General features: G+C 46.2%; 2 protein-coding genes across 2 annotated transcripts; one reads left to right on the top strand and one right to left on the bottom strand.

Moving 5' to 3' along the window:
- Positions 1–354: 354 nt before the first annotated feature.
- LOC131886803 (uncharacterized) lies at positions 355–1,796 on the bottom strand. The gene is made up of 3 exons (XM_059235207.1): positions 1,534–1,796; positions 1,151–1,336; positions 355–507 (listed from the first exon to the last, which is right to left on the bottom strand). The coding sequence occupies exons 1-3, from the start codon at positions 1,612–1,614 to the stop codon at positions 355–357; spliced, it is 420 nt and encodes a 139-aa protein (XP_059091190.1). The 5' UTR covers positions 1,615–1,796.
- Positions 1,797–6,339: 4,543 nt separating this feature from the next.
- LOC131886223 (uncharacterized) lies at positions 6,340–9,579 on the top strand. The gene is made up of 3 exons (XM_059234489.1): positions 6,340–7,057; positions 7,324–7,937; positions 8,100–9,579. The coding sequence occupies exons 2-3, from the start codon at positions 7,361–7,363 to the stop codon at positions 8,846–8,848; spliced, it is 1,326 nt and encodes a 441-aa protein (XP_059090472.1). The 5' UTR covers positions 6,340–7,057; positions 7,324–7,360; the 3' UTR covers positions 8,849–9,579.
- The last annotated feature ends 408 nt before the right edge of the window (positions 9,580–9,987 follow it).

The raw sequence follows: 9,987 nt of genomic DNA on the forward strand, positions 1-9,987 counted from the left end.
TGATCAATATGTGTCCCGCATCCGCAACATCGCACGACACACGGGGCATCACTTGATATTCTGCGTCTCAGACATCGGGCTGAGATCCCTTCAAAATTGTTCGTAATCTCAAGCGAATCACTGAACATAGATGTGATCACACCATGCAATCAAAGGAATCCTGCTCGGGGTCCCAGAGATCTGATGCGCGCCCTTAACCCTAATGGAGTTCCATCCAAGCTTCCCTGGTGCCTTGGGAGATCTTGTTAATGCGACGTGATCATTAGAACTCAGATCTCTTATACGAACATGCAGCCCTGAATGCGCTGTGAACCGACATTCCTTCAAGGAAATCCCTGATTGCATGGGGGTGATTCACAATTTGTTCATGGTGATTCGCTTGAGATTACGACAATTTTGAAGGGATCTCAGCCCGATGTCTGAGACGCAGAACTTCAAGGTGATGCCCGGCGTGTTCGGTCGTGCTGATGTCTTGCCGATGCGGGACACGATATTGATCACCTCGAGCTTGGGACAAGGAATTGCCCACACAAATCAGGATCTCATCCGTTGGTGATCAGGTTCAAGCTCAGATGCGTGAGATTCACCAGTTTGTGGATTTGATTACACCAGAACATCTCGTCCAGACCGTCATCCTGATGTTGCATCAACTCATTGCCCTTGTTGTCGACTTCAAAGTGAGCAATATTTGGGGTGGAGGAACACGCCCAATTTTGATGCGTTGATCGTCGCTCCAGCAGTATTGGGTTCGAATCCGGCTCCGGTTGCGTTTCACGAACCAAGTGTTCGAATACGGTCAGCGGTAACTGCATGACTAAATAATGCTGGAGACGTTTGATGGCCCGCGAGCACATCTACATTTTGCCAAAGACCCCGTGCTCCAAGAAGATGTTGGCACAAGCCTGATCAATGTGTCCGGACAACGAGGAAATGGTCACTTGGTACAGCGAGGCGGGTTGTTTTGACCGGAGCCATGGCGGACTTGAGGTTAATCGCCTGGGCGGCGAGAAGAAGGCCATCATCTAAGCTGTTCTCAACTAGGGTCCCCGCGCCCCCAGGCGGTTAAAATAGATGTGTGTGTGTTGTGGAGGGTGGGGGGGGGGCAGTCGAGGGAGGCTCGAGGATGAGCTAGTGGGTGAGTTCCGTTGGCTGGCTGAGCTTGTTGGGCTTGTTGGGCTTGCTCCCACTGACGAAGCTGCAAGTGGAAATCCTGTTGAGGCGTCTTGGCCTCTTGGATGACGTTCAAGCTATTCCTGAAAAGGGACTCCTCTTTCACGGTCACTTCATTGCGCTGTTTCCGTTGAAACGATTTGATGAAATCCTCGAAATAGTCGACCTAAACAGATTAAAAAAAGATAAAAAAAAAAGAATCAGCAATAAAAAGGACCCAAGGCTCAAGGCTCAATTCTCAAGGCTCGACAAAGTCAGGTAGGCATGATGAAAGACAAATAATCAGGGCTTCATACATAGATGCTGGTCAATGATGAATGCATGATGGGTCAATGAGTGACAAAGTCGAGCTCTGATTTGTACCTGATGAAAAAGATAGAATGCGGAGATGGGTGCAAACACATACAGGCACATCTTGCCAGCCTCCAATTGCCAATTGCCCATGATGATGATGATGAAGAAATGAAGATGGTAGTGCCGATGCGAGAGACACAAAGGGAAAGGAATAAACAGAAATACAGAGAGATTTCGCTGAATTCTGGAGAGGATGATGATGACCTCGCTCAGCCTATCAACGGCAGTCTCTTGTACCTCAGCACAAGCAGGGGATTTTAGGTAATGTGTTATGATGTTTTCCCTCACTGTTCTAGTCTGTTGTCTTGTCTGGTCTGATCGTGTGCCTCCTGTCCAACTGGAGAGCAGCGTATACATGGCTAGGTTCTTCCCCCCTCCCCCCTAATCAGCTGTGCTGGGCTGACTTTGGAGGAGCCGACTTGTTCGACGTATTATTAGGGTCCACGGTCCGTCCGTCCGTCAGTTTGTTGAGCTCGACAATTTCCCCAAAGAACACAAGAAGAGACGGAGCCATGAGAAAAAAAGGAACGTGAAACACGCCTCACAACCGTCACAACTTGCCACCCTGGCGAGTGGCGACTCGCAATCTTAAGATGAAAATCAGATGACCCGGCTGAAATTCGGCATATTTGAGTATTATTCGAAAATGATGTCGAACTTGGGCTCTGGTTTACGAAGGCGCTTGTCATGAGGCCCATTCCAATCATAGACCCTGGATCAATCTAGCTAGCTTCCAAGTGAGCACTGCTAAGGCACAAGAGAGGCACCCTAGCTAGGCAAGTAATGTATAATTTTATGTGCCCGTACCCGTGTTGTAATTGTAATTTTAATCCATTACATTTGGACATTTTCACGCACAAACTTATCAATCATTCTTAGATATTAATCGTCGCTCAGCACAGGAAACCATGTATTTCCGTTTTCTGCGCGGTTTTTGATTTGCTGTAGACAAATCTATCTCATCAAAGTCCAAAGTCTTTGGGGAACCCCTGGCGCCAAATTGACAGATGTTTAGCCAGGCATCTCCTAAAGAGGATAAAATGCGGACCTTTTTCTTGCATTCCAAAAATAAACCTACCATGACAAGAGGTCATTGAATGCACTGTTTTCAAAACAATTCTTGAGAAAATACAAAGATGGTTGAAAAACCGATAGCGCCATTCAGATAATGAAAGTAGTAAATCCTCTTAAAACCACACAACAGTTTTAAGTGAACCCTGAGGGCAAATTGCTATCAAAAGCGGCAAGAAATGTCAAAACGGCGTCCGTAACACATTCTCAAAAGACAAACAGATTTTTAGACAAGAAGAAAAGAAAATGTCATTCAAATGCCATTGAAAGCATGTTGGTGTAGCCACCAGAGCGATAACGTTCTGGAAAAGAGTTGCGAACTAGGAAAAAGGCTCCAGAGCAATTTGAATCCAGTAGTTGCGGCTAGCCTTCAAAGAAAGGTGGAGTTGATCCAAGGTAGAATTAAGGCCTCCATTGAGACAGATCAGTTGAAAAAGGAGAGTAGAGTGGTTCAGGAGGTCAGGTCGAATCTAAAAACAACCACATCTTATGGAAACTCTAAGAAAAAGATGGAACACCCTGTAGTGCCCCTTGAGGTCAGTGGTGAGGCCATAGACAATGAAGAGGTTATGACTACCATGCTTGGAGAACATCTCTCTAGCGTGTTTTCCATTCCACAGAATTTAGGGGCGACAGCTTATTGCTCTAACGATGGGTCTTTTGAGATTGGCGAGGCTAGCCAAGTTGCGGTGTTAAATGATCTTGTAGTCACAGATCAAGATGCTTCAGCGGCCATCACGGACTTAAGGTTTTCCAGTTCTCCTGGTCCTGATGGCGTGACATCTCAGTTTCTGATGAGATGCTCACTGGTTCTCGCTCCTGTTTTCTCATACTTGATGCGTTGCATCTTGGGTGAGGGCAAGTTTCCATCTTCACTAAAATTAGCTCACGTTGTTCCAATTTTTTAAAGAGGGAGACAAGTCGACCCTCAGTAACTAGAGGCCGATTTCTCTCACTTCGAATACAGCCAGCATTGGTTCCGAGTACATTTTAGCACGGTTACCCAACTAATTGAACATATAGAACCAATTATTGATTATTGTTAGTTATAATTGATTACGCTTTGACACTTCGCTTACATGATTGGCACAGGTATGCGTGTGCCTTTAGAGGCCATGAACAACCAAACACTTTATAACGTTCAGTAGTCTCCGCGTGGCATTAGCAGGAGGGGCCATATCCCCGTGGGTAGGTTCGTAGTTTGTATGCTCAAGTTAAAGCCAGGGCATTAGTAGTTCCTTAATTAAAGGAACGAATTCCAATTACAATTACTTTGGTCAAAAATAGTGATTCGTTACGCAACCGTTACTCGAACAAAAAAGTAATGGCGTTCCGTGTTGCTTTTGCTAAAATTTAAATGACCAGCATTTCATCATGATTTTGCCCCATCAAAACCAGACTTCTTTAAAAAATTGTGTATTTTACTTCAAACAGTTCTTACATGTAACATTTGAAGACTTTATTACTTTTTTTTTCAATAATGAGCATTGGTATTGAATTGGCATGATTGTTCAAAATCTATTTCATCATCATGATTGAGGAGTCATTATTAGGAGGACCCTGGATGGGGTAATTATTGTTGAAAGTTTGCAACAATGTCCCAAAAGTCATGATGGAAAAACAGTATTTTACATGGTCAAGCCGGTAAAGCTTGTTGTTAGAAGCCTTTGCCTAAAGTCGTGGAAATGTGGAGACATTGAAAATTTGATGCATCATACTCAAGTCAAAGAAATATTTTTCCTTGCTTGACAACTGCACTGAACTTTAGTCCAACCAAATTTAGTTGAAAAGATGTAGTTAATGCAACAAGATTTAAAACCAAGAGCACCCTCAGAGTAATTATGAGCAAGCACAATTGTCAATAATATGCTAAATGGATATTCAAGTAGCAAAATATGGCAACATCTGCTTATCCAAGGGGCTGAGCCTTAAATTTCCTCAGCTGTCACCATATGAACAAAAAAGTAAAGGCCACTCTGGAAGCTCAAAAGGAACGAGTAACGAGAATTTTTTTAGTTTTGGGGGTCGTTGCAATTGCACAATTTGAAAAAAAAGGACCGAATTGCTGTTAGTTCGTTACTAGTGCCCTGGCTGAAGCTCTGAACGATTGCCATCTTCTGTACCACCTCCATCTTCAAAACTTGACGTTGTTGTAAGAAAGTCAGAATTGGAGATCGAAGGTCGGTAGAAATGTCCTCAATTCGATGTTTCCTGGAAAGCTCCTGAATATAGAATCTTTACTTTCCACTGACATTGAAATCATGGAGACATTCATCAGTCTTGTCCATCTGCGTATGTACGAACATGGGGACAAGAAGAGGTTGAGAGCAAAGAAGAGTGTTGCGTTGTAGTGGTTTTCTTTTGCAATTGAATTGAAAGTCATTGAACCGATTGAAGGCAGCGCCTCTACGTACTAGCGGAATTATATACTAACAACCTCTGAGCTGAAGCCCCATCGGCTCCCCCCTGTCCATGATACTTTTGGACAACGCTTTGCGGGTGAACGCCCTTTTCTTTGAAATGGTGGGGAATCCTTACTTATTGTGGTGAAGGGCTCAAAGGACTCAAAGGCCGATAAAAAAGCCCCACGGATACTCATGCACAAACATTTGGGTTAATGGGGCAGGCAATATTCCCACTTACTTGCCATCGAGTACGAGGCCCTGGGATCTGAGATCTGGCATCTGTTTTATTCTATCCACCACGCTTCATGTTCGAAGGATCCAAGGGACACTATGAGAAAGCTATCATTTTCAGCCGGATGTTGCTCTATCCTCCTGGTTTAAAAGGTTTTCATGCAAAGATCTTGAGCAAGGGTGCTGTCCAGAGTGGGCTTGAAAATGAACTTCCAAGTTATCTTCCAACCGAAATCTGTGCAATAGTGCAATCGAAGTGACGACCTCGATCTGATAAGGTTGCAGATGATGATGCGTGTGGTCAAAAACAGGGCCGGGGGCCAAAGTGGGCTGAGAATCGATCTTGCGGTCTCAGGAATGAGTGTAATGCCAGGCCTAGAAAGTCTGGCTCAAGTGTAACTTTTCCCCCATTTGTGCCTTGCAATTTATAACATGGATCAGGTCAAGTATTCATGATGCACTCTGTCTGCATTCTGCTCATTTAGCCGCAATTTTCAAAGCAGGGCTTAGGAATTTGTAGGACCATTTCAGGGGTACTTTTTCCTACTCATTCCGTTAATGCATTATCGTTGCAGTCCATGGCTATTACTTTAGGGGATTCAGCTCATTCTCCGAGCTTAATATAATAATCAATGGAGGCACCAATTTTAATCAAGCTGATGGCTAAACACCTTGACCTTAAGCTTTAAAGAGGACACTCGTTTAATAATGCAAGAAATTAACGCCATGATGTTTTGTTTACCGATTTATTTTTCGCGTTATGAAGTGATCCCTCTTTCATTCCAATTCACTCACTTGAAGAGCCATAGCTCTAGAAATAGTGTTCAATCTGAATTTCATCCCAGTCGTGGCTCAGAGTGTGGTGCCCCCGGCGCTCGAAGCTCGCAGTCAAACCTTAACGGCCCGATGCTCGCTCAAACGCGGTTGGGCTACCAAGATTAACGCAGAGAATTAGACGGGAGGAGTGTTACTACATGTTGGAATGGACGGACATCTCCCCACTCCCGAGGTACAAGAGGTTACTGAAGTAAACGGCGATCATCGCGCCGCGAGAGAAATTTCGTCGATTTCCTTGCACCTCCAAGGACTGCGAGCTGAAGTAGTAAATGCAACGGTGTTTTGGTGTTGCGATGGATGGATAGATGGATGGATGGATGGATCCTCCTCCATGGACGATACAAGAGCAAGGATGAAAGGATGGATGGGTTGTACGTTATACCCCGAATAACGTGTAGTGCGAGTGACTAAGGAGCAAAGTTGGCCGAGGATAGGTTCCAAGTCCGACGGCGATCGTCTCTGATCTCAAAATTGGAGAGCTTCACCCAACTCACTCATACATAGCATAAGAATACACACTTACACACACACACACACACACACACACACACACACTTACACACTTACACACGGCATATGGGTGAAGGAGGCAACGTACCAAGACACATAGAGAGAGTGAGAGAGTGAGAGAGAGGAGATGCATCGGAAAACTCCTTCCTTTCAACGCCATGACGAGGGACGAGGGACGAGGAACGAGGGACGAGGACATGTAAAAGCCGTAGGACGAGGAGGAGAACACCGAGCAACACTCACTCTCTTTCTCTGGGTTGGTGGCTTGCCGAGTTAGTTGCATGCACACATTCACAACGCATGGGATGTTGTTGGTTCCTTTGGGATCGCAGTGTCTACGAAACCGGTAAGGAGCTCACATCATCGCTCCAAGCCCGGCAACAACTCGTCCTCCTCCGTATTATCATCATCATCATCATCATCATGACGGGATGAAAGAAAGTGGTGAAAGGACATTCGAGTAATAATAATATACCGGGGTAAGTCGGTTAGCGCTAATCTTGCTTTTTCTCTGTGGTCGAAACTCGAGCTTATCATTGCTTGGCTGGAGCTTTATTATCCGCGACTCAGCCGACCAGGCATGTTTTATCAGTGAAAGTTGACATGGCCTCAAACAAATGTATTTTTGTCGAAAAAGTTGCTGATAGCGCGGTCCAATGTATCCGGTGGAAGGCAGCGTCGGCGCACACATTATTGATATGACAAGAGGCAAATGAATGAGTTTAGATTTTTTGTTTTGTTTTAGGCATGCGTAGTACACATTGCCAGCCAGGATCACCACCATGCCATCCTCCCCCAAAGAGTCGTCGAGACGTGCGAAAAGTCAGAGCTGCCGGAAGTCCGCCACCCCCTCACCTCCTCAATCAAGGCGGGATGACCTGCGGGATGACCTCCGGTCAGTGCCAGCCAACTCGTTTCTCAGCATGGCGGATTTCTCCGGGATTGGGCGAAATGCGCTTTCGAGTGCCTCACCAACCTCCTCACCTTCCTCACGACCTCTGCTGCCCTACACCGAAGTTCTCTTCCATCCTGAGCTTCTCCAAAGGGTCAAGAGTCAATCTGGGTCAATGAGTTCCAATCCACTGCTGGAATTTTGCCTGGATGGTGGTCAAGTCAAATGGGACAAAGAGGACAGCCGAGGTGAGCAGGCCGTGTTGGAAGCTGCCCACCCCCGGCATCCTTTGCTACATCCCATCTTGGAAATTTGTGCCCGCTCCCAGTTCACGTTTCACGATCTCAAGACGCTGGAGACTCTGGTGCGCGGCGGTTGTCGTGACTTCTCATCATCACCCTCCCTTGGCTGTGATATCCATGCTTTGGACCTGGATGGAAACTCAGCCATGCACCTCCTCGTCAAAAGTAAGTCCACCACCGCACATATGTGTGTACAACAATCTAAGATCCGCTAGACCTCAATGCGTCGGCATGCACTCTATGCATAATTATTCTCGAATCCATCGAAAGCATTTTCAACAGAGAAAAGGTCATGTCTTAATGTGAGGACCTCATTTCGGTTTTCAGATTGTTCGCGAGAATCGTTTCCATTTGTTCTCCGAGGTGTATCAATCCTGCTGAGAAGGCCCTGTCACGTGGCAGGGTTGGTCAATTGTCATGGGAACACGGTTCTCCATCAGCTTCACAGCCTTTTTGCCAAAGATATGTTCCCTCAGGCCTTCGAGATCCTTCGCGTCCTGCTTGGCTCGATGCCCGAGGATCAATGCCCCGCCTTTATCAACCTCCTGAACACTGCCAATCGGTCCATCTTGTCCCTGGCCGTCGAGCACGGCGATGCTGCTCGTGATCTCATTCGTTTTCTACTCAACTTTGGCGCTCAAGTCTGTCCCATTCGCGCCGGCGTGTGCCACGGAGACATCGGACTTCATCTCACGAAAGAGCGAGAGTGCTCGTCATTCACGTGGCTCCTCCGCTACCAAATGCACCACGGCCACCCCGATCACGTCCTCGTGGGCGAGGAGGCGCTCTCCCTGGTGGGTCACGCCATGGCCTCGGAACCCACGTGGATGCGGGACCACGTCCATCGGGTCATGATGAGCTTGGGCCACTCCGCCAACCCGACACTGGGCTCGCTCTTTGCCGCGGTCAAGTCCCGTTTAGAGGCTCTTTGGAACCAGCCTCAAAGTCTCCGTTATCTCAGCTCACAGCAAGTTCGTCAAAGCCTACGACCAAAGACTCTGTCAGATCTCCGTGTGTTACAGCACCATTTCAACCATGTTCCCGTTGGCATTCTGCGGCTCCTGCAAATGGACTGAACACTGATTCAACAAACCGGTTCATTATTCATTGATGACCCAACCACCCTACCCACCCATCCCACTGCCAGCAACAGTGTGGGTGGTGGGTGATCCGAAGAAATCGTCACTGCCTCAGCATTTTACTCCCAATTGTTACTTTTCGTCAGCGTCAAGGCCAGCCGGCCAATCAATCAATCAATCAATCAATCAGTCAATCAATCATGATGATGATGATGATGATGACGATGATGTGAACTAAATCCCAAACGAAACCAGCCCGATCCTTCCCTCCCTCCCTCCTTCTTCCCGGTGATGCGGAAATCGCGGTCTCTCTCTCACTCTTCCCTTTGAAGCGGCAATTCTCGAAATCCGCGCACATTCGAACCTGGTGAAACAGATTATTACGGACATTATTTATATACTAAGACGACATCAACCGCAACAACCAATTACAGAGATATCAATTTCTATATTTCGGAAAACAGCCCAGGTTTATTTTTTAACCTCACTACCTAATCATGGTAGAAAAAGCAAATTATACGTACCTCATGCGAAAGCGAGCTCACCTGTTCATCTGTTCTATTTATTATAATTATGATCATTATTATAACTACTATTACTATTATTATTATTATTACTATCATCAGCATCCTAGTAATGATGATGGTGAAGCCAGACGGGGTCCTCACTTGACTCGGATCCAACCCAAAGTCCAGACCATTTCGGAAATACAAACTCAATGCTATGCACCTTTCGGAAACGGCTGGTTGTTCGCTTTCTCTTATCATATCGTCTCCCTTGATCGTCTCCATGGACATCATTTTCTCAGATGGCCAATGGTGAATGGCAGGAAATGGGTCTCCCTGACTAGGTACTACTAGGTACTAGGTACGGACATCGTCCTGTTGTTGTATATATATCTATATACACATGTACGTACGTAAGTAGCAGAGTCGAAGTTGTTTCTTCAATCATCCTTTCAGGTGGCCGGCTGCTCTTTCCATCCATGTCAACCTGGTACATGGTAGAATGTGAATGTGAATGTGGTCGCCAGCACAACATACGTACACCATCCCCATTTCCCCCATGATCTTATCGGGCCATTCTTTCTCCCGCTCGATTCTTTCTCGGAGAGGTTCAGGGAAAATTGCCTCTTG

This window comes from Tigriopus californicus, chromosome 9 (genome assembly GCF_007210705.1).
Source record: "Tigriopus californicus strain San Diego chromosome 9, Tcal_SD_v2.1, whole genome shotgun sequence".
NCBI lineage: Eukaryota > Metazoa > Arthropoda > Copepoda > Harpacticoida > Harpacticidae > Tigriopus > Tigriopus californicus.

What these genes read in the sequence shown, in the direction of transcription:
- LOC131886803 (XM_059235207.1), bottom strand. Translation starts at nt 1,614, where the DNA reads ATGGGCAATTGGCAATTGGAGGCTGGCAAGATGTGCCTGTATGTGTTT. An exon ending in CATTCTATCTTTTTCATCAG is followed by an intron (nt 1,337 to 1,533) that starts GTACAAATCAGA and finishes TAATCTGTTTAG; the next exon opens with GTCGACTATTTCGAGGATTT. An exon ending in AAGCCCAACAAGCTCAGCCA is followed by an intron (nt 508 to 1,150) that starts GCCAACGGAACT and finishes CCTTGTCCCAAG; the next exon opens with CTCGAGGTGATCAATATCGT.
- LOC131886223 (XM_059234489.1), top strand. Translation starts at nt 7,361, where the DNA reads ATGCCATCCTCCCCCAAAGAGTCGTCGAGACGTGCGAAAAGTCAGAGC. An exon ending in CATGCACCTCCTCGTCAAAA is followed by an intron (nt 7,938 to 8,099) that starts GTAAGTCCACCA and finishes TTCGGTTTTCAG; the next exon opens with ATTGTTCGCGAGAATCGTTT.